Here is a 23,605-nt window from a genome sequence, read left to right on the forward strand (position 1 = left end):
CCCACAGAAGAGAATTTACTACCGGAAGGTCCCATGAAATCATAAAATGTATATGAGGTCCCAAGGGACTTTATAGCAAAAAATTTGAAACATGTAATTACTTTCTTGCCCTTTTGATTAAAGAAAGAAACTGAAGCACACGATTGAGAAAAAAACTCCTTTTGGTTGTTATGTTCATGAAATCCGGCACCTGCTCACACTCCACCGCCGTCTCGTTCGTGCTCCATCCTTGTGTGCTCCGATAGCTTGAATCTCCGGCGAGGTCTGTTAGTGTCTACTCAGTACATTGTTGCTCGCTGCTCCGCACTCCGTCACTGTCTGGTCCGATGCCTTCAATCTCCTGCGCGGTCCGTCGGTCTGTGGTCCGTACTCTGTCGGTCTCTGGTCTGCACTCTGTCGGTCTCTGGTCTGCACTCTGTCGGTCTTTAGTCCGCACTCGGTTGGTCTCTGGTCCGCCCTCCGTCGCCATCTGCTCCGACGCATTGAACGCCTTCAATCTCTAGCACGGTCCGGCCGACTCTGCTCCACACTCTGTTGCTGTCTGCTCGGACGCTGTCAATACCTTCAATCTCGGTACGGTCCGGTGGTCTCTCTACTAACGCCCTCAATCTGCAGACAAGTAGTCTCTCTCGGTTAGAATATTTAACAATTTCAAGCTTCTTGCTTATATATTGAAAGATGTTTGGTTTTGAATGTTTGAACATTTAAATTGTTGATTGTTCGTAAATAGATGCTCGATGACCTGAAGTGTGTTAGAATATTTAACAATTTCAAGCTTCTTGCTTATCTTGTTCTTTCGTGTGTTTATATATGGAACCAGTGATAATCTTGACTTGTATTTTCACTCTGATATTAGAAATGTGAAGTGTGTTGATATTACAATGATCTGACATGCGAATCAAAGTTAGGGGCAAAAGTTGGGACTGGCTGGTATTAAGTTATATTAGAGATCAGTTTGAAGAACACCACTTAGAATTGTCAAAAATTTGATTTGCTAGAGCTTTTTAAATGCAGCAATCAGTTATTGTTAATATTGCTGAATAAAAAGAGAAAACTTTATGTAGTTGATTTATTCGGCAATAAAATAATAAAGGTTTTGTTTGGCTTTTTATGGTGGGCTCCATGGTGGAATGTCCCAATAATTTGGCGATGACAGTATTTTTTTTTCCTTTTTGCAGTTGAACAAAATGACTAAAAAAAGTAAGATCAAAGATGGATAAAGGGCTAGGAATTTCTCCGGATACATATTATTTACTGAAGAGTTTTATGAGCAGAACAAGAAGAAGTTTAAGTCTTTTGAAGAGGGCACTGACTCTGTGAAAAAGGCTTGGGGGAAGTTAACAAAAGAGGAGAAAGAACAATATGGTGAGAGGGCTAAAGAAATGAGAGTCCCACCAAAAGAGAAGAATTATATTGTTCCCTTTCACACACGGTGTGCTCCAGGACAATTTATGGAAGTTTGCAAGCAGTTAAAGAAAAGTAAAGATAAGATGGAAAGACTGAAAAGAATTGGTTTTGATAAATTGGTTGACATATGCTGCTCACAAATCTATAGAGATTTTTGTGGTGAATTGATCCATGTGTTTGACCCCGTAAGTAGGCAAATTTCAATTCGAGAGAAGACGTATAAAATGGGGCTCGAAGATGTAAATTAATTTATGGGTCTACCATTTAAGGGGGAAGATATTAAAATAAATGTGGAGAATGAAGATGAAACATTCAAGAAATTAAGGAGTGACTACGGGAAATTGTCATACAAAACAATAGGAAGATGGTTGATTGAAGGAAAAGAGGAAGAAAAGTTTGAATTCCTTTTTGTTATGTAGGCACTAGGAGTCCTCTTGTGTCCTGGCTCTAGTGTATGGATGAGTGATAAAGTGTTGAAAGTCATGGTGGTGACAAAGGATAGTTTAGGACACTATGATTGGAGCAACTTAATTTTCAAAGAACTCTGCAACTCAATTGGAGAGTTCAAGAAAGGAAATAAGAAAGGAAAAGCTGATGGGACGAAAAATGTAGGAGGTTGCTTGTACTTCTTAATGGTAAGTGTGGGTATGATTCATTTACTTTGATGTTAATTGTATTGTCAATGTGCTGTGTATGTTGTCATTGGTTGCTCTGTATGTTATTATTTACTACTCTGTTGTCAATTAGAGAAATGTACGTTGTCAATTGCTTATGTATATGTTGTGATTGGCTGGTGTGAAGGTTGTTATTGTCCTGTGTGCAGGTTGTCATTGGACTGTATTGGTTTGTCACTTGGTTATGTATAGGTTGTAATTGCCTTCTGTTTATGTTGTCATTCAGTTTATCATGGGTTGTCATTGGCTGCTATGCATGTTGTGAATGCCGCAAACATAAGTTGTGATAGGCTTATGTGTAGGTTGTGATTAGACACTGTGTATGTTGTTATTTACTACTCTATGTTGTCAATTAGAGAAATGTACGTTGTGAACTGGTTATGTATATGTTGTGACTAGCTGGTGTGAAGGTTGTTATTGTCCTGTGTGCAGGTTGTCATTGGCCCGTGTTGGTTTGTCACTTGGTTATGTATAGGTTGTAATTGCCTTCTTTTCATGTTGTCATTCGGTTTAGCGTGGGTTGTCATTGGCTGCTGTGCATGTTGTGAATGGTGCAAACGTAGGTTGTGATAGACTTATGTGTAGGTTATGATTGGACACTGTGTATATTGTTATTTACTACTCTGTTGTCAATTGGAGAAATGTACGCTGTGAATTGGTTATGTATATGTTGTGACTGGCTGGTGTGAAGGTTGTTATTGTCCTGTGTGCAGGTTGTCATTGGCCCGTGTTGGTTTGTCACTTGGTTATGTATAGGTTGTAATTGCCTTCTTTTTATGTTGTCATTCGGTTGTGTAGGGGTTGTCATTAGCTGCTATGCATGTTGTGAATGGCGCAAATGTAGGTTGTGATAGGCTTATGTGTAGGTTGTGATTGGACACTGTGTATGTTGTTATTGGACGCTGTGTAGGTTGTGATTGGCTGCTGCTTATGTTGTCAGTGGCCTCTCTGCATGTTGTTATTGTTGTATATCTAAGTTATCGTTTACTTCATATGCAGATTTATTTCCTACAACACTTTCCTCTCAGAAAAGAAAAGGCCGCAAAAAATGAGAATGACATTAGTTATTGGGATGAGGAAAAAGTGAAGGCAAGAGTAAAATCGGAAAAGAATAGTGACAGAGGCATACTACATGGCGTTCCGAGTATCAGTAGGGCTTCAACAAGTGCATCTAACATAGAAATAAAGCTAATCACCCTGTAAGTAAATCATGTCAAGCTTATTTTGGTGCTGTGTACAATTTGGAGTAATGATAACTTTCATTATTGTTGTTTTGTAGGAAATCAAGAGAACGTATGAAAGGTTGATGACCATGGTTGAAGGGTTCGTGTTGACAATTGGAGAAGAGTTGGTTTCCCTGCAGTTGAGGTTAACAGATGAGATTGAGAAGGAAGATGTGGTGGAAGCAGTAAGTAGCGAAGATGAGAAAGAGAAGGCAACTGAAGATGAAGAAACTAGTCAAGAAGGTAAAGGAAGCCCAAAAGATTCAATTCTGTCACAAGAGGAACAACAGAGTGAACCAGAAAGAGATGATAAAGAGAGTCAATCTCAGCCTAAGGAGAAAGGAGAAGGGAGTCACTCTGGATCAGAGGATGATGGAGAAGAAAAAACTGAAGACAAGTCTAGTGATGCAGTAGCAGAAGAGGATAAGGGTGTAGGCGATGATATGGAGGGAAATGATGAAATGGACCAGGAAGCACAAGGGCAAATGGATGTAAGAAAATCAACACGGGTGAGAAGCCGTGCAATCAAATCTCCATGGTTAGAGGAGGTGAAAAAAGCCCGTGGCAAGAGAAAACTTAATGAGAAAGAGGAATTATTCCAAATGTGCACAAGAAGATGTGATCAAGATGAAGGTGCCAAGTAAGTGTTTGGACTGATTGTAATTGGGACAATTTGACTGACAACAATTTTACACATACAACTCTTGTGCTCATTGTTCTTTTTGCTGCAGGTATATTGTAGAGATGTATGGGTACTTCTTGACACGTGGTGAGCTTTGCTGCTTACAAGACAGGAAATGGATGAACGACAGGGTAAGACAATTGTTTATATACATAGAGAACTAGCAATGTCATTTTGATCATGACTAACTATTTGTATTTGTGATATAGTTCATGTCTATGGTGGCGAGAACCTTGGTGGGAGATGAAAAAAAAAAACCACGGTCGTGTCAGTAGGTACATTTTTTCACCCGAGTTAATGCAAACAATGGCCGCTAATCCTCTTAAGTGGAGCCTGGAAAAATATGAACATGAAATCTTGTCAGAGCATATAGGATATAACATTGGAGACTGTGACTTCATATTTGGCCCCACCCTTTTCAATTACCATTGGTTCTGTTATGTGATGGATGTAAGAACCATGCGTTTCTATGCCCTTGACTCCTTGGTGGACAATTTGACGATGTTGAGATTACAAAGAGAGGAAGAAGAAGCAATGAAAACAGGGAAGAAACCACAAAGGAAGCAAAGGAAAAGGAAAGGACAGATAGATCCTAAGCAATTCATGGCAAGAGGGATTGTATGCACAATTTCACACTCATTCTATATCTTGTTAATGCGTTATGGTTACTTGTTTGCTAACTGTCCTAGTTGTTAATGCCTACTGATTACTTGTCATTCGTTACTGTGAAGGTTGTTAATGCTTCTTGATAACTTGTCATTCACAACTGTCAAACTTGTTTCTTCTGTTTGTCTCTTTTTTGCAGAGAGATTGTTTCTGCCAAGTGCTTCATGTGCTGAAGCCATCACTGTTTGCAGAGGAGGACAAGATTGACGAGGAAGTCACATGGGCAAAAGTTCATGTGCAATCTGACACGTGAGTTATTTTTCTGCACAACAAGTACTTGTGTCTCAGCTTTTGGGAGCTAATGTTCATTGATTAAAGTACTTGTTTTTCCTTTATAGGGACTCTTGTGGGGTTCATGTGTTGAGCTAGTTACAAACATGGGACGGCACTGAGTATGGTGACGACGGCTACACAATGCCTAAGTACTCCCTTGAAGAAATCCATGACTTGCAGGTTGGATGTTTGTGGTGGCTCGTGACTCATCGAAACAACCTGCATGTCGATGAAGTGCTGTCTTTGCTGCGAGGAAACCCCCAAAGCAAGAGGAAGAAATAAATGAGGAGTATATATTGTATTTACTTTTATTTATTTGACAGCATAGTAACATCTGAACGTCAAGTTCACATTTTATTCTTTTCTTTGACCATGTAATGACAATTGGATGTTAAAATATGCTAATATGTATTGATATCCTTTACTGGTTATCAAGTTTTTGTAAAGGCATTCATATGTTTTCATCATGTCCAGAAATGCAGACTGAATAAGACTGGATAAACAAATGGTAACCATGGTGACATGATAGGCATATATCAGAGTCCTCTTTGCCACATCTATTTACAACCTCAACAGGGGTTGTTCACAACCGTAACAAAATTTATTAACAACAATGACAGTGCCCCTGACAACTCACTCGGAGGATAACACAGCTCTTAACTAAATTATATTATCAGCACATATAACGACCTTAATAACAAAAATTAGGAGCATTTTAAAGTCATTAATAGCTTTAACTGAACCAAATATGATTACAGCAGATTTTTATTGTAGCAATTCATTTACAACCTCAACAAGGATTGTTGACAACCCAAACAGAATTGGTTAACAACCTTTGCATTGCCCCTGACAACTGATGCTGGGGATACCACAACCTCCACATAACATCAAATTCTAACCAAATCATATCATGTTATGACTTTAACACAACTCGAATGTCTTAAGAAATCACTGAATACTGGAAGTAGGAGAAATTGTCACTTTATATCAGTGACATAATTGAGACTGCCAATGACAACTTGCATGGCATCTAATAACAAGTCCATTACAACCTATTGACCAATACATCAAAAATATAGAAATGAAATTATATCAGATTACAACCAGGTGTCATTTACCACTTGATATATATATGTGCAATGTAACTACACCAAATTTACAACCTATTCAAAAAAGCATACGGATTGCGTGTGTGGATAATGACGGACAACTTGAGGTGTAGGTTATGACATTTACAAAAAACTGCTGTCATAAGTATTCACAAAACGAAATATCAACAAGCCACCAGCAAAGCTCAACTTGGATTGGAGTTCTGGCAAGTCTTCACAGTGTGGCCTGGCTCATGGCATCTTCCACAGTGGTAAAGTTTTTTGCTTTGAAATTGAGATTCAATCCTTCTTTTCTTTGGCCTCCCTAAGGGTCTTTTAGTGATTGGTGGCTGTAAAAATGTTCCCGTCATCATCTGCATAACAGTGAGAGCTTCAGGACGAGAACAATCATGTGTCACAATTGGCCTCATACTACTTGCATATATCTTCTCTTGGGCTGACATCTTATAGCAATTATCTACAAATTTATAAACACTACCATGAAGTAGTTTTATCGCTGCACATGCATGAACACAAGGTACTCCGCTTATTTGCTATGCTAAACAAGTGCATTTGTGTGTTGTGAGATCAACAATGACACAAATTATTCCAGTAGGAGATGTAGTATGAACTTGAACTTGGTTATCTCCATAATATACACTATGCATATTCTTCGCTCTTACTATTTTTTCTTGCAACTTGGACTCAATATTTGGCCCAATACCATTTGTCCAATTTCTCATTGCCATTTTGCTTGCAACCATTTTCTTGGCTAATTTCTCCATATGCTCATGTATGAGAACTAATACATTGTGCTTCCTCTCCTTCAAAATCCAGGCATTAAACAACTCCACAACATTAGTGGTGATGTTATCCCATCGTTTAAACGGAAATTTACTTAAAGCCCACCGATCTACGTCTCCTTGAGTGTCAACCCAATCAACTAATTATGGACAAAATGATCTAAGTTTCCCCATTGCAGCAACATATTCATCCTCAATCCTTGCATAGGTGATTCCATCAAGCATTTTCAATGCGACGTCCTTTGAAGTACTTGAAACTCATCCCCTGCCTCAGTTAATTTTTAAATAATGTGCACTAAAATTTTCTTTCACATGCCTGTAGCAAAAACCATGTCTCTCACCACCAAATACTGTCCGCACAGCACCTATAATGGCATTATTCCGATATGAAACTATCGTTGTCTCCACTAATCTTATGATGTCTTTGACGTTCTGGAGAAACCAAGCCCAATCATCATATGTCTCCCCACTGACTATAGCATATGCTAATAGAAACAGTTCATTGTCCGCATCATATGCATTGGCTGAAATCAATGTTTCCCTGTAAGGACCACTTAGATGACATCCATCTATATAAAGTATATGTCGACACCCTTCTAAAAATCCATTAATTGAGCATCCATAAGCAATGAACACCCTCTCAAATCTGTTACTATCTAACCCTTCCCATAGAGCAATTGTGTTTGGATCAGTTTCAATAAGCCTTTCACAAATCCAGGGAATCACTATGTATGAATCATGTGCACGACCATGTATTTCCCTCAATGCTCTTTCTCTACCCCTGTATGCTTGACTATAATTCAGTCGCACCCCATATTCTTTGTACAAATCTCTTCTAATTTCATTAGCATTCTTGTCTATATTACACCTCAAAGAATCTATCATGATTGATGATGGTAAGTTTGACCTTCCAGAGTGAGATACAACCAAGCTGTCCTGTGCATAATGCACATGCTCACTTCTTAAGGTTCTAATTATTAAGAACTCAGAATTTTGTCTTTTTCCCATTGAGTATGCACCCATATACCATGGGCATCCCTCCGCCATACACTTCACAATGATCTTTTGTTGATTGTTCTTCATAAATTTGTATGAAAACTTCACAGCAATACTGTACTTATATAGTGCTTGTCTAAGGGCCACTGCATTAGGAAAAATTTGTCCTTCTCCAATAACCACACCCTTCCACTTTGTTGAATTCATTTCTGGAATTGGGGTTGGCATCATTTCTGAACCACATGGCAATGATAGTGGGTCTTCACTAACCACATTAGGTGGAGACATGGACAGTGCATCTAAACCTCCAAACAAGTCTTCCATCCTACATAACACAATAGGTCAAGGGGTCGTTAATGACAACCTTCGATCACTATAATAACAACTTATGCACAACAATTGACAATAGTTAATATTACTTCGAAATTTAAATAACACAACTTACACATGTTGCTATTCTATTACAACATCCCTTGTTAGTTGTGAATTTTGATCTCCATTTTCTCCTATATATACATGACCACTGTCACCATTGAAGTTAATCAAATGTTCTACTCCTTCATCATCTACAAGGTCCATAAATATACACTCATCAAAGGTTACTGTGAATTTCATAACCATTCCATTACTTTCTTTTCCCACAATTGATGCTACCATTGTTCTAAATTCTCCATATGATGTCCCTTCTTTTATCATTCTTATTCTCACACCACCTCCAACATACTGCGTTTCACCTTCTAGACCATTAATAAATTGTCCTCCTATATGAAGGTAACAAAACAATTGCTTCCCACTTGAAATTGCCATCCTTGATATCAACCTACCACAATCACTTGTTAATAACAAGTCATACAGTTGTATTAAAAACTTTCGATGTACCCATTAACAACACATTTAACTATTGCATTTGAGGGGTTACAATAATTAATATCTGTTATTTTGCACTCATTTTCATCAGCAACACAGCATCAATGACTGAAAAACAGAGCATCATTCACGAAAAACAGAGCATTGTTTTCTAACCCTAGCCACACAAAACCACACCTAAGATGATTAAAACTGCATATGACTAAAATGAGCCTCCCTTGATATTTCAAGTGAGTTGAACCACATCCTTAATACCCACATATCCACACCCAATCAAATTTTCAGACCAACATTAAACTTGAAACTGGTTGTTAATAACAAGTCATTTAGTTATATTAACAACCTTCGATGTACTCATTAACAACATATTTAACAATTGCATTTCAGGGGTTACAATAATAAATATATGTTATTTTGCATTCATTTTCATCAGCAACACAGCATCAATGACCGAAAAACAGAGCATCATTCACGAAAAACACAGCATTGCTTTCTAACCCTAGCCACACATAGTAAAACCACACCTAAGATGATTACAACCACATATGACTAAAATGAGCCTCTCTTGATATTTCAAGTGAGTTGAATCACATCCTTAATACCCACATATCCACACCCAATCAATTTTTCAGACCAACATTAAACTTGAGACTGGTTGTGTACAAAAGAAGAGAAATGTTGTTAATGATGAGACCTACCAAGAAGATGAAGAAATAATATAGCTTGCCTGCAATGGAGTACCAACGCATACCTCCCTTCTTTCTTTCAGAAGCTTCTCTTCCTCGTGCATGCATAACAAACAAGCGCACTAAATGAAGCCAATCAGCGTCTCTCCCTCTCTTCTTTCCTTTTTCAATGGGTGAGGGCAAGTAGGTAATATCACAATTGAAATTATTTACCCAGAGGTTCCTGGGGACTTAGGAGGAATTTGGGGATTTCATGGGACCTTCTGGTAGTAAATTCTCTTCTGTGGGACTCTACAGTAATTTTCCCTTTCTCTTTCTATTAACATGCCATACACTTTTTTTTTTTTGCTAGAGAGATTCGTTTACATTTAATTTTAAAAGTTACTTCTCCTTTGTGTATAACCTAATTGTTAAATTAATTTGGGTTACAAATATAAGATCTATTTATTATATTTATCATTTTTTTAAAATTATTTCTATTGATACTCCTTCAATCATAATCAAGTAGAAGTGAGAGGAAGATATTGAGAAAGATGATTATGGTATTTAAAAAAATATTATATTTCTTATAATTAACTAATTTATCTAATTTATTTAGTCTAATTAAATTAATTAAATGGATCTTATATTGAGAACCGAAAGAGTATTACATTATATCATTTTTTTTTTTGCTAAAGCATAAGTATCCTCCTATTAGAAGCAATCCTATTTGAGGTACTGTCAGGCACTAAATGTGGGCACCTCTCTTAGAGGGGATTCGAATCTTGATTCATCACGTTGTGAGGGATTAGCCCTTTCTGTTAGACCCAACTCACATTGGTTACGTTATATCATGTTGTTCAATGAAACCGGATATTTCACAACTTCGGCCCACAGTTGTTCAATGCAAGGGGCAAAAGGAAGAAAGTAACTTGGAGATAGCGTGTATAAATTCTTTGACCTCTCATGTAACTTGACCCAGTGTATTTTACGCACCTTCATTGGATCCGTGGCCTTTTAACTCCAAAAAGAATAAAACTCAGAAAAACAAACAATTAGAATTGCAAGAGTATTTTCAAAACAAGATCATTAATAAATCATTGCTAATTTCTCCAAAACAACATAAATTAAAAAGCATGAAATCACTCCCAAAATTTGTCCTATAAATTGAAACAAAGGGAGAGGAATATTTCAGATTTCACTAAAGTTAAGGCTCAATTTTAGCTCAAAAATTTCACGTAAAAATTATAGATATTCATAAGCTTTTTTCATGAGTCAATATCTCCACAAAAGTGTTAAAAAAAGGTGCAAATTTTAATAGTTAATGTGAGAATTTTTGCTCCTTTTTTAATACTTCTGCGATAGTATTGATTCTAAAAATTTTGAATACTTACAGCTCCTATATTTCAATATTGTTTTGTTTGCCTAAAAGAAATTCAATATTTCTTATCTCCTACCCAAAAACTATTTTTGGACTTTCGATGTTGAAATACTCTATAGCTTAGTGTTTTTCACCTTCATTCCATAAGTGTGAAAGCGAAATTTTATTTAAAGAGAAATTTTCTGTGACTTATACATAATGAACTCTTTTCAAAATTTTAGATCATATATGGGACATGGATATGATTCTTTAAAAAAAAAAAAAACAATTCCACTAGTGATGACATGGATGAGGCCCTTGTTTGGTTTGAGGGGAGCGAAAATATATGGACTTACACATACATATGCTCCCTCCACTTTGTTTGGTTAGAAATTTTAAATTTATAAAAAAAGAGTGTAAAACTTTAGAAGTGCCCATTATTTAGTACTACTCATACTTAACAAATGAAGGATATTTTGAGAATAATGTCACTAATTAATCAGTATTTCTTTACAACATTTTATATTGGAAAACTTGAAACCACTAAAAAAAATCCAGTAACAAATACTACATCCGATCCTAATTATAAAAGCTAGTTAACTAATTTGAGGAGATTAAGGAATGCAGTTAAGTTAATCATTTGTAATAAATATGTGTTGTCTTCCCTAAAATATCTTTACCAATCAAGTGTATTGGTTAGAACTACCATTGTTAGAAGGACTACCTTGGAAAAAATGTATAAATATTAGAGACAAAGTGTATTAGAATCTTATATTTATTATCAAAATAAAAGTCAAACGAGGTCTTATATTAAGGATTGAAGGTAGTATCTTGTAAATGGAAATTTATGTATTATTATCTAATATGTTAATATTGTTTTATCTGGCTAGAAGACTTCAATATTGTTGGGCTTAAAAAAAAAATTGTTGGACTTTAGATAGAGAATTACCATGTAGAATAGTTTTTTTTTTGGTCATTCATTAAGAGTGAACAAGAAATTTTTATTGGGAAAGACGCTCATATTTATTACTTTTTCAGTTCTTAATATAAGACCCATTTAATTAATTTGATTAGATTAAGGAAGTTAGATAAGTTTGTTAATTATAAGAAATGTGACACATTTTTCCTAAAACACCATAACCATCTTTCTTAATACCCTCTTTCTCTCTTTTACTTGATTATGGTTGAGGGAGTATCTATAGAGGTAATTTAGAGAAAATTGATAAATATAATAAATGAGTTTTATATTTAGAACCAAAACTAACTTAACAATTAAGTCGTATATATTAAGAACCGGAGGAGTACTTGATAGTAGCTCCAACAAAATTACGTCTAATTAGATAATACATTTTTTTTACAAAAAAAAAAAAGAAAACAAAAAATTTTATGCAAGAGATATTAATTTTTTTCCCGCAATCCAAATATCATCCTTGGCTTGAAATGAGCCTGGGATTTTGAATTCAACTTTGTATTTATCTCATATTGTGCTATCCACCATTTTATTAAAACAAATTGCAAATAGCCCCTTCTTTTTTTCCTAATCTTCAACTGATTATCCTCGTGCCCAATAATAATAAAGCACGTGCCAACAAAATGACAAGCGAATCCATCACGGAATCATCCCCTCGCTTTCCACATTCTCTATTTCTCCGCATCCACAGATTTTAGATTTCAAAAGTATGGCCCACTCTTACGTGTCCATTTCTTAAGGCCTAAGATAAAATATCCAGCTGGGAAATTTCACCTTGCGTGCTCCCTCACTTTACCCCACTAAAGTCAACGGAGACTTTTCGACTGACAATTGTGATTCTGAAATTTGATTGGCGACACGCTGGCAACTTAATGGACTATAAATATTTCCGCCTCACTCGATCCCATCCAACGCGCCAACGTTGACCACTACGAAGCGATCGATTGTACTGTCGCTACTATATAACAAGGGGAAATCAGAAAACTGAATCCACTCTGCGTATTGAATTGAAATTGAATCAAAACGAAAGGGAGATAGAGCGAGGAGAGAAATGGCGGCAATAACCGGTGGTATTCAGGACGTTCCAGGCAGCCAGAACAGCCTTGAGATCGAAAGTCTTGCTCGCTTTGCTGTTGAAGACTACAACAAAAAGGAGGTTCGTTCTTAATCTCATTATTATTGTTACTCCTCCTCCTCCTCCTGCCGATTGGGTTTTCCCTTACTGAAATTCGAGGAGGAAACTGAAATAGGGAGTTATTTTGGAACTGGGTTGGCCGTTGATTATCTGTCTCGGCGTGGATTTGATGGTGTTAAGTTCTTGTTCGAATCAAATTTCTGAATCCAGATTACTCTTGTATTATCCAATTTGTCTGATTGAAGATATTTATATTGTTGGTTCATATTTCTAGTAGCACAATTGGGATTCTCCGTTCTACATTTCACAATTGGAATAAAAGATCACGTAGGTGGAATATTCTCCATTTATATTGTTAGTCTTATTCTATTGCAGAATGCTCTTCTGGAGTTTCAAAAGGTGATAAGTGCAAAAGAGCAGGTGGTTGCTGGCACCATGTACTACATCACGCTGGTGGCAAGCGATGGTGGGAAGAAAAAGGTTTATGAAGCCAAAATTTGGGTTAAGCCATGGCTGAACTTTAAGGAAGTTCAGGAGTTTAAGCTCGTTGGTGATGCCCCTGCTGAGTCTTCTAGCTAGGTATTTGACTGCACTGCACACTGTGCTTTGGTTGGATTTAAAGCTTGAAATGTTTGCTATTATTCATGTTTGTATTCTGAGGGAACCATTTCTGGTTGTTTTCAATATTTGTAACCCTCTGATAACTAGCGTTTGAAGAAAGTTTTAAAGAACGAAAGGCTATGGAATTTGCTATTTTTTTTAATTAATGGAACTGTTATTCTAATGGAACAAACCAAAATTATGCCTTTCACTATAAAAAGTCGTGAAAGCAGAACTCTGTCCTCATACAGAAGACTTGGATGTTCATGACATCGAGAAGAATAACCTTGTCATTTATTATGCCTTTGCTCCATTAAGAACAAGGGAGTAGGATTAGATCGCTAACATACACCTATCTGTTGCATCTTTATGGAACTTGCATAACATATTTAAAATAGGCAAACTATTTTGCTGTTCTTGCTGTGCTAAAGTAGGCATAAGCCTAGAACTCGATCTTGGCATGGCCTTAAGATTGCGAAAAAGGAACAGCTTACGGGATGAATTAGTGTCTACGCCTAAAGATTAATCCTTTTGATGAAGATAAATTGGACAATATGTTTTACACCTACTTCAAATTGAAAGCCTCATTACATGCTCTTAATCACCCATACCTTTGAATGTTTTTCTGCTGCTCAATAACATGACCTGTATGATTTTGCTTTAAACAATATTAGCTCTAATGGCCTTATGTCATGATTTTTGCATTTCATTGCTTTCCTTTGTTTGATTTTCCAATGTCAAGCACTTCGTCGGCCCTTAAGATAGGATTTAATTGGGAAGTTGATATTGGTCCTGTATGTAAAACCTATTTCACATATTTATTAATATTTTTTTTTTTGAATTAACCTTGTTAATATTTCTTAACAATAATCAAGGAGGAGAGGGAGGGGGTAATTAAGAAAGATACTTAGGATACTGATTTAACTAATATCTTTAATTTATTCAAATTAATTAATTAGGTCTTACATTAAGGATCAAATAAGTATAATAATTTTGGTTTTACCATCTTAATTTTATTCATTGCACAAAGAATTTCTGGTTGTAATGGACCTCTCTTTTACATCTGAATTTGGGGTTTGATGTGCCTTCAATGCATCTTGTTTAGTAGGGTTGATTAAAAATGTGCTTTGATTTTTCCCTTTTCAGGTTAATGAAGACTCTGTGTGGCTAACTTGGCTTGAAGGTGGAGTTACCAGGATGTCAAAAGCGTGTAATGTATGGAATAAAAGTGGCTAGGTAGTTGCCTTTGGAATTTATATTCAAGTCCTTGCTTATTATGAAATATGTATGCTTTTGTAATCCTTCTATAGATTCAAGTACAAGAGATATGGTGTATTATGCTTAAATAGTTGTAATTGATGCTCCGTATGTTAGGGGCCACTTCTGTACGTACCATCCATATTATATCACCAGTGGATTTTTTTTTTTTTTGTGTGGGGAAATCCATATGGATATTCCATGTATAATCTGAAATCTTGGAAGAAGTCATATTATGTACAAGTCAGGAACAGTATTTCTCAATCTCTTTGTAGATCTTTGGACCCACTGCCTTAACATTTAAAGGATCTAAATTTAACAAAATTTATAATAAAAAGCTTTAAGAACTCTGTGATTTCTAATGAATAGAATAGACAATACTGTCATTAAACAAAAGGGACAAAGAACAGCTCAATTTTTTATAGTTAGAAAATTTGACGTTCTTGTTATGACTTTTGAGAAATTCAAGGTGTGATTTTCCAATCTCACGAGTTGAGAAGTAATGTGGCAAGAAATTTAGAATTTGTTAATGATAAGTCTAGATTTTTTTTATGGAAATTATGGAGCAAGAACTGTGAAACAATATAATTATAGTATATATTCTTGGAGTTTATGGAAGTATTCGTTTGTAACTTCCTAGTGCTAAAACGATGCAACGTGGCAAGAAACCTAAAATTTGATGGTAATAGACTAATAGATCACCGGAAAAAAAAAATTATAGTGCTAATCTTACTAGACTCTGAAGTTTTAAGATTCTAGGAAGCGTAAGAAATTACGAACTTACATTCTGACCCAAAAAAAAAAAAAGGGTCTGTTTATCCGTGTTTTTGTCCACTGATGGCTAAAATTAAGGGTACCTGGTCCTTGAAAATAATTTGGATTGTTAAGGTCCTTTATAAATTTTATGAAGTTTGGATCATGGAATGTAATTTCCTATGTTTGTCTGAGAGAAAATTTAATTATCAAGTCATTTGCTACTATGAAAGTATTCGGCTTTCTTATTTCTCTATTTGACTTAATATTTAAGCACCTACACATTCAACTTGCCTTTAAACAAGTCACACCTTGTATAATCCAAATTTTCACTGTTTTTAAAGACCTAGACCCAATTTACAGGACTGCATTTTATGAACAGACTTGCTGCTAAACTTAAATAAACACTAACAACAACAATTCTGCAATAGTAATAGTGATGTACAATCATAATCTGCAGCATATAGAATTCACCAACTCATCAAATATTCAAATATTATCCTTCATGGTTGCTCTCCTGAACTGCCAGCCGACTTATATCTCTCATATGCTAGCCTTGCTAGCTTACCAGCTCTGTCATGTGCATAACTGAACATTTTGTGAATAACCTTCTTCACCATTTCAATTGCCAGAATGCAGTAAAGGAAAATGGCCAGTGTGATTAGGTAAAGAATGAGCAAGGACAAAGCATTAGGTGACATAGAAACTGAGAGAGTTATGTAAGTTATCATCATCGAAACAAGAGCAACCGGCAGCAAAACTCTGACATAGGACCCTTTTCCGTAGAAGAATATGAGTAAGACCGCGGCGAAAAACCCGGCTGTGTTGAAAGACATGAATAAATAGTAAGTGATATCTGGACAGGAATGAGATGGGTTGGTTCTGTGGAAGATGCACTTAGGATGGTTCTTCATGTCTTCCTTCCAGATTGTTTGAGGAGGTGAAAGGCCAGCTTGGTAAGTGACTGTGGCTATTAAACTGGCCACAACTAGTACCATTTGGTCTAAACTCTCAAATATGCCCTTCTTAGATTTCTCTTCTGTTTGCCGGGAAGTCACTGTTGTTGTGTCTGCATTATTGCCGTTCTGTGTTGTGGCTTCAGGTGTCTCGAACTTAGTTTCTGATAAAAGGACCTCTAGAGTGTTATTGTCTTTGTTAGTTTTGCCTTTGAATCCCAACAACTCCAGGACCTGCCGAAGTATTTCAAAAAAAAAAAAAAATCAGGACACTGTCAATTAGAAGATGATTATCACTAAAATCACTATGTAGTCTATGTCAATAAACTTCTCAATTACCAAATACTTCCTTTAATCCTAAATATAAGAGTTATTTAAGAGGGTTTGTTTGGTTCTAAATATAAGACTTCAGTTCAATTTGTCTTTCAAATTTATAATTTTTTTCTCTAAACCACCCCTATCATTGCACATATTAAAAGAATTTCTATTAATGAGATATTTTTCAAAGCAAATGATTAAAAAGAGTTTTCCTAACATATATTTTTTTTTACAAATAACTAACTTAACAAATTTCATTAATCTTTACGAATTAGTTATCCAAATCTTATATTTGTGACCAAAGGAAGTATTTGATTATCAAAATCTCTAGCTAGGTGTACCTCCTTAATGACTTGCTATCAATAATAACAGTGTACATTTGTGTCTGTTTGTATATAACTATTTATTTAGCTGGTGCATTGACTATTAGCTGTTGACTTTAAGTTCACCAGTTAGTCAATCTATAAAAACCGAACAATTGCTTTAAGCAAATATTAGTGAGTTGTTCTTTTTGATGTTATTATGATGAAGAACATCGGCAATAAAAAGGAAAAAAATAAAATCATGAAGGTAAATTCAATTCCATATATCTGATTCAGGCCAAAAAAAAAAAATCATCATATTTGTATTATCGAGAAGCTATTTCCATGAATAAGATAGTCCTGTATGTGCTCACATAATCTTAGATTCAGAATCCTTCAATTGAAATCTCTAATTAAACTCATCTAAATTATTCAGCTATAATTTTACTGCATATGAAACAGGATGATGCGGAGCTTGAAAAGAAAAATAGCAATTTTATCATATAATCTTACTTGGAGTTGTTCCGTAGCCATAGCAATCTCCAGGGCTGTTCTTCCATCTTTGTCCCTTGAGCTCATAATCTCATCATCTTCCCCACAAAACTTCATCAAAATCCTAACTGCTTCAAACTGGTGATTCTTCACAGCAAGGTGAAGAGAAGTCTCACCTTGAGCAGTGACTTGTTTGGCTGCATCAGGACAGAAGGATACCAACTCTTGAATCACACCAACCCTTCCTCTTATGGCTGCATGATGAAGTGGGTTCATCCCAAACTTGTCCTTGAGGAGGCACAGGTTAGGCCCAAGCTTCAATGATAATAGCTCTCTCACTACCTCAGTGCTTCCTTTGGCTGCGGCTATGTGCAAAGGAGTGAAGCCATCTTTGTTCAGTTCCTCTGCAAAAGAAGGCTTTAGACTCAGAAGTTCTCTTACATAGTTGGCTCTCCCTGCAAGCGTAGCAATATGCAATGGAGTTTCTGCAATCTGAGATAAAGCAACTCTGTCCAATATCAGGGGATCGCCTTCTAGTAATTCATTAAGCGCGCCTGTGTCTCCCAGTTGAGCGGACTTTACCAATCTTGGATCCATCAGGATAAAACACAGGGAAAAAAAACTATATCTTTCAAAGAATGAGTTCTCTATATATATAATCTCTGGTATCAAGGATATTCTCGAGCTTTGTCAGAAGTTAAAAGTAGTATTTTTCAATTATCTAACAAGATTTTTTTTTTTTTTTTTATGGAGACTATGCATTTAAGATTTTGTTTCTAGAGCTTTCGGAGAAATCAATACGAAATTGATTGAGAGAAAGAAAAATATCGAGGGGGTTAACCCATCTAGATGTCATGTTCAGATTCAGATTAGATCACTGGAAAAATAATTGACTTGCTGGTTGTAGTCAATTCTGCCATTATGCAACAAACAGGCCAAACTTCCAGCAAAAACTGACTTTTTGGTATTTGTTTGTTCTACAAGCACATATTAAAACCACCCTTCAACTACTGTCATCTCCCAGTCTGTAGTTCAAAACATAACAGAAAAAAAAAATCGATATATATAACCAGAACAATTTACTAGCCTCGAATTACTACTGTTGAGTCGTTGTATATATATGTTCTCTCAAAAATGCTTGCAATTTTTATCCCATACTTTGCGAGGGATCTAGGCTTATTGGGTATGATAAGGTTAAATAACCAGAACAATTTTCATTTGTATATTTTATATTTGAAAGATTACGATATGAAATTTTGAATAAATTAAGATATTAAAAGACTAATTTAATCAAATAATACGATGAAAAATATTAGCTCACTTGTGTTACAATTGGGAAAAAAATTTTCGGGTTCAAAACTTCTACTACATTTTGTATGATGATGATCTTATCTTTTTCCTTCAACTCTCCAACGTGGCAAAAATGTTAAACAACTTTTTTTTAATGATAAACAATCAAATCCATTAATGGATGGCTAAACAGTTTATTAATTATAAATGTAACATAAAATTTAAAGAAAAAGAACTTTAACTTCGGAGGGTTACCCTTACACTTTTTGTAAATTTTTATCGTATAGTTTGAAGAAGTTTTTGGTACCAACATCCATCAATAGATTTGATTTGCGGTTTTGAAAACCTTGATATTTTTTCATTCAAATATAACTTCTTAAGTTTGATTCCATAAGAATATTTAACTATAAAATTGTCTATGTTTGACAATAAGAAACCTTCCATATTTTCCATAAATATGGAGGTTTACAAGATACACAAGTTTCAAACATGAGTGAACCACAGGCAAAGTTACACAAGAATGTATGCATGAGTTTGAAGACCCTTTTATTACATGAGCATTTGGTTTTTGCTATCATCACATGACACACAACAAAAAGTTGTACTTTTCAAATCTTAGACCTGTACTGATTATTACAAGAAAATGTACATCAAAACTCAAAGCTATACTAAATTCTATGTTGAAACTATGGAAGCATTCACAATCAGTGAAAAAAGACGATCATGGTATTGGACCTTTTGAAGTGTCCTTGTTGTTATTTGTATCTTGTGTTGTCTGTATGTTTGTGCACCTTGGATGGTGAGAGTTCAAGGATTGAGCAACTCAACGAATTCGGTTAACATTTGAGAATGGCTCAGATCTTGATTTTGGAGCAGGTTTGGTTGCTTCTGGAGCTCCAAACACATTCCAGAATCTCAATGTTTCATCTGCTGCTGCTGATGCCACTGTACAACCATCTGGGCTCTGCAGTGAGTTGAAAGATTTAACATAATCAGAGAAAGGTTTATAATAATAATAATCTTGCAAGATTGAAAAGGATAAAAGTTTTGTGCTTCAAGAAAACCACTATCTGCAAACCCACCTGAGCCAAATAAAGAACTCTAGAAGTATGACCATTGAGCTCAGCCAATTTGACCATTGATGGGTATTTCCAAAGTGTCAGCTGATTCTGAGTAAATCCATGAGAGCTTAGCAACTCCTTCTCATTCTTGTTCCACAACAAGGCACAAACCTGAGACCCAGTGTCAACTGAGTTCAAGCAAGCACCAGTGTGGGTATTCCAGAACTTAATGCATCTATCTCCACTTCCCCCACCAGTAGCGAGCAAGTTTCCTTGGAAAGGGCACCAAGCAAGAGCTTTTACTGCAGATGTGTGTTCTTCTAGTCTGTGAAGCCATTGTGTAGCTGAGTTAGAAGAGGCCATAGCTCTGTCCCATATGAAAAGCAGATTGTCATTTCCTCCGCTGGCTAATTGTTGACCTGATGCTGACCATTTCAGCCCACAAACCTCTTGTTCATGTCCTCTGTAGGTTTCGACAATGTGCGATCTAATTCTTACATCGTTGTTCACAATTCTACCATCCATTCCTCCTGTAGTAAGTATGTGATTGTTCCATGCCAGAGACCCTACTCGCTGCCTATGACCACCTCTCAGAGTTCTCAACTGCAGAAACAAACAAGTGATAACAAGAAAGAAAGTTAGGCCAAGAACAGATATAACATACGAATATGTTATACAAACAAGTGAGATTCTTATTAAGACAAAAACCTGTCGATTTGAAGCGGTGTCCCAAAGTTGCACCTCGGAATTGTTCAAGCCAACAGCGATATGCCTTCCATCTGGAGCCCAGCTAATGCTGGTGATAGGCCCGTTTTCATCATCAGCAGTGACAAGTTCGGAAGTAGATCCGGTACTAGCGTCCCATAAGTACACTGTGTTTCCGAGTGCTATTGCTAGAACATTGCTGCTTCCCCATTCAAGTAAATTCAGGTAATAATCATCCACAAGGTCTGGAGCATCCAATGTCCTCTCGGAACTCTGCATAACCAATAAATATGTCAGAACAGAAACGTGGAATGTGGTTCAGAAAACTCAGACCATCAAATCCACACAACTTGAATAGTATTGAAATACATCCTTTCTCAGGCCCAAAGAACTAGCCCCTTTAACTAGTGAAACGCAAAATTGAGTCTAATAAGTTGCTAGTGTTTCAAAACGAATTGAACTTTTCTGAGGGAGTTTATTCAAGACATACGAGCTCAATTGAAATCTATTGTAGAATAATCAGATCTTAGGAATGTACCTGAGGAATAAACCGTCTGGGCTTAGCGGATTTATCATGAAGAGTTGTGGTGGACTCGCGTGGGATTAATTCAACTGGTTCAGGCGGCTTGTTCTTGAAAGCTAAAATTCGCGTCCGGTTCATGTTCATGGCTTCTGCAAGCTGCTTCTTGTAGGCTGAGGGTGAGGTCGCGCAGGGATTTTCCTTACCTTTTGCCCCTTCTGTGAGCATGTAGTGTGCGTAATCGAAGTCCATGGCTGAACGGTTTGGTATAAATCTATCCAACTGGTGATATTTGCATTAACAAGAAAGCAAAATAAAAAAGCCATTAGAGACTAGAGTTTAACGACAGAAACCCCAGTTTCTTCAAAATCAAACCCTTGATTTAGCGATCGAAAGAAAAACCAAAACAGTTGGTTGAAATTTGGCATCGCAGGAAAAGCAAATGATTCACGGAAAATAACATGTAAAGAAACCCCCAAAATGCGGGAAAGAAGGTTTCTTACATTTTCTCGGGAATTCTTTCTCTGAATAAACTGCTCCTGAAGAGGGCAACGAGATTGTGTTTTTAAATTTGCGGAAGAACTCAAAGATCCTGCATCCATTATTCAAAACACAAAACGAAGCGCAACAAAAACCAAACAGAATATACAATAGAAAAACAAAATAATAAGCAAAAGAAAAAAGAGATCACAAAGATCACGAATCTAGAAGGAGTCCCTGCAAAAACGATGGTTAGAGGAGAAATAACAATAGAAAATGAGAAAAATTGCGAGAACTGATCAAGTGCTGAGAGCGCTGCAGTGAAGAGGGCTGAGAGAAGAATGAATGTGAGAGATGAGAAGGATTCAGTGGGATTATATAGTGAGTGTTTCTGCGTTTCGAGGGAAAAAAAAAAAGACTACTTCCGCAGGCTAGGAAGCTTGATAACGGCTATGTTTCAAGAAAGTAGCCGTTATAATTTGTAATGACCTAAATGTCTTTTTTCTTTTTTCTTTTTTTCCCGAACACACACTCTCTCTCCCAGATTTTGAGATTTCTCCACACAAAAAATTCCAGCTGGAACTTCGGAAAACAATATTATTTTTTCTATTAATTTTTTGAGTTATTTATTATTTTTTATCCTCAGAAAATATCTTGTTTATAATTTTTTTAGTTACAATTTATATCTTCCTCTCCCAGCTTTTGAGATTTTTTTTTTCAATAAAACTCGAGTTGGAACTTTCGAGTTTGGACGGAGATCTCGAAAGCAATATTATGTTTTATACTATTTTTTGTTTGTTGAAGTTAATTCTGCTTTGCTTAAAGTGTAAGACAATAATATAAAAAGCTGTTTCTTCTAAGGAAGTGAGAAAATGAAGAGAATGGACGGGAGCTATTAGCCTATTACATTCAAACGTTCACGGTGAGGGCTGATAAAAAAAGACTTTGGACCTGTTTGACTTATAAGTATATTTCACGTAATTGAGATAAAATTATTCTCACATACTTATATAGTATTCAGTAAATCACGATTGAAAAGTTACTTATAAATTATTCTAAATCAACCATTTGTCTTAAACTTTTAACTACTAATTCTCATCCTTAAGAACTAATTGAATTTGATTCTAAATATAAAACTTCAATCCACTTTTATCGTTCATATTTATTATTGTTTTCCTAAACGATTTTTATTGGTTGTACATGTTCAAAGAGGTGAGTCTCAATACAAATGATTTAAAAGACATTTTAAAGAAAACCAATATACATTTTTTATAAATAACTAAATTAATTTATTTTTTAAATTTATTTAAATTATTTAAGTAGAATTTATATTAAAAATGTGAAGAGGTAGTAGTTTGTAATCTTCTTTTATTAATAGATCTGTTTGTCATTTTTAAAAAAATCCTCAAACATATTATGTCAAAAGCCTTTTCACTAGCTAGTAATTGAAACTAAGTTATTTAGTTTTGTTTATGAGAGGGAGCCTCGCACACACCACTGTCTCTAAGTTGATGCCTTGTTAAAACCATTCTGGGACCAAAGACAAAATATTTGGAGGCTTAAATGTGTTACTATATCTTATCCTTAATATAGATCACTAATTTCACACTTTTAAAAAAATTAATTAAGTTATTTATTTTTAATAAATAAATATTGTTTTTTTTTCAACATACTTTTATTAATCATGTGCATATGTGCATTAAAATTACTTTTTGATGGAAACTTTTTAACATGTGTAGTCACCATATAGATTATTTTGGGAGCCAATGGATAAATACTTGAGACCAAATAAATTGAAGTCTTATATTTATGATGAAATTGAATTCCTGACTAGTTCTTTTTTTTTTTTTAATAAGTCTCAACTAATTCTTATATTAACGATTGGATATAGTATAATCATTATATTCTTATATCAATTCTTTGGTTTTTTTAAGCTGCAAAATTATGATTCACATTGATATTTTAAGAACGATAATACACATAAACTAACATAATTTTTTTTAATATTCACAAATTAATTATATAGTACTTATATTAATAACCAGAGCTAGTATTATTTATT

At 35.4% G+C, this 23,605-nt stretch overlaps 4 protein-coding genes across 4 annotated transcripts; 1 reads left to right on the forward strand and 3 right to left on the reverse strand.

Annotated features, from left to right (window-relative positions):
• The first annotated feature begins 12,660 nt into the window (after positions 1 to 12,660).
• LOC114737065 (cysteine proteinase inhibitor) lies at positions 12,661 to 14,843 on the forward strand. Its single transcript, XM_028924961.1, has 3 exons — positions 12,661 to 12,830; positions 13,185 to 13,388; positions 14,556 to 14,843. The coding sequence occupies exons 1-2, from the start codon at positions 12,726 to 12,728 to the stop codon at positions 13,386 to 13,388; spliced, it is 309 nt and encodes a 102-aa protein (XP_028780794.1). The 5' UTR covers positions 12,661 to 12,725; the 3' UTR covers positions 14,556 to 14,843.
• Positions 14,844 to 15,922: 1,079 nt separating this feature from the next.
• Positions 15,923 to 17,072, reverse strand: LOC114737079 (uncharacterized). The gene is made up of 2 exons (XM_028924975.1): positions 17,064 to 17,072; positions 15,923 to 16,609 (listed from the first exon to the last, which is right to left on the reverse strand). The coding sequence occupies exons 1-2, from the start codon at positions 17,070 to 17,072 to the stop codon at positions 15,923 to 15,925; spliced, it is 696 nt and encodes a 231-aa protein (XP_028780808.1).
• LOC114737083 (ankyrin repeat-containing protein BDA1-like) lies at positions 16,934 to 18,090 on the reverse strand. The gene has a single exon (XM_028924979.1). The coding sequence runs from the start codon at positions 18,082 to 18,084 to the stop codon at positions 17,440 to 17,442; it is 645 nt and encodes a 214-aa protein (XP_028780812.1). The 5' UTR covers positions 18,085 to 18,090; the 3' UTR covers positions 16,934 to 17,439.
• Positions 18,091 to 19,300: 1,210 nt separating this feature from the next.
• Positions 19,301 to 21,864, reverse strand: LOC114737067 (cell division cycle 20.1, cofactor of APC complex). Its single transcript, XM_028924964.1, has 5 exons — positions 21,567 to 21,864; positions 21,082 to 21,345; positions 20,547 to 20,816; positions 19,860 to 20,441; positions 19,301 to 19,741 (listed from the first exon to the last, which is right to left on the reverse strand). The coding sequence occupies exons 1-5, from the start codon at positions 21,663 to 21,665 to the stop codon at positions 19,601 to 19,603; spliced, it is 1,356 nt and encodes a 451-aa protein (XP_028780797.1). The 5' UTR covers positions 21,666 to 21,864; the 3' UTR covers positions 19,301 to 19,600.
• Between the last annotated feature and the right edge of the window lie 1,741 nt (positions 21,865 to 23,605).

This window comes from Neltuma alba, unplaced genomic scaffold (genome assembly GCF_004799145.2).
Source record: "Neltuma alba isolate B1F8T4 unplaced genomic scaffold, ASM479914v2 tig00013403_pilon, whole genome shotgun sequence".
Classification (NCBI taxonomy): domain Eukaryota; kingdom Viridiplantae; phylum Streptophyta; class Magnoliopsida; order Fabales; family Fabaceae; genus Neltuma; species Neltuma alba.

Coding starts and splice junctions, on each gene's coding strand:
- LOC114737083 (XM_028924979.1), bottom strand. CDS start 18,084: ATGGATCCAAGATTGGTAAAGTCCGCTCAACTGGGAGACACAGGCGCG.
- LOC114737065 (XM_028924961.1), top strand. CDS start 12,726: ATGGCGGCAATAACCGGTGGTATTCAGGACGTTCCAGGCAGCCAGAAC. Junction 12,831..13,184: donor AAGACTACAACAAAAAGGAG/GTTCGTTCTTAA, acceptor ATTCTATTGCAG/AATGCTCTTCTGGAGTTTCA.
- LOC114737067 (XM_028924964.1), bottom strand. CDS start 21,665: ATGGATGCAGGATCTTTGAGTTCTTCCGCAAATTTAAAAACACAATCT. Junction 21,346..21,566: donor GAAAGAATTCCCGAGAAAAT/GTAAGAAACCTT, acceptor AAATATCACCAG/TTGGATAGATTTATACCAAA. Junction 20,817..21,081: donor CCAGACGGTTTATTCCTCAG/GTACATTCCTAA, acceptor TTGGTTATGCAG/AGTTCCGAGAGGACATTGGA.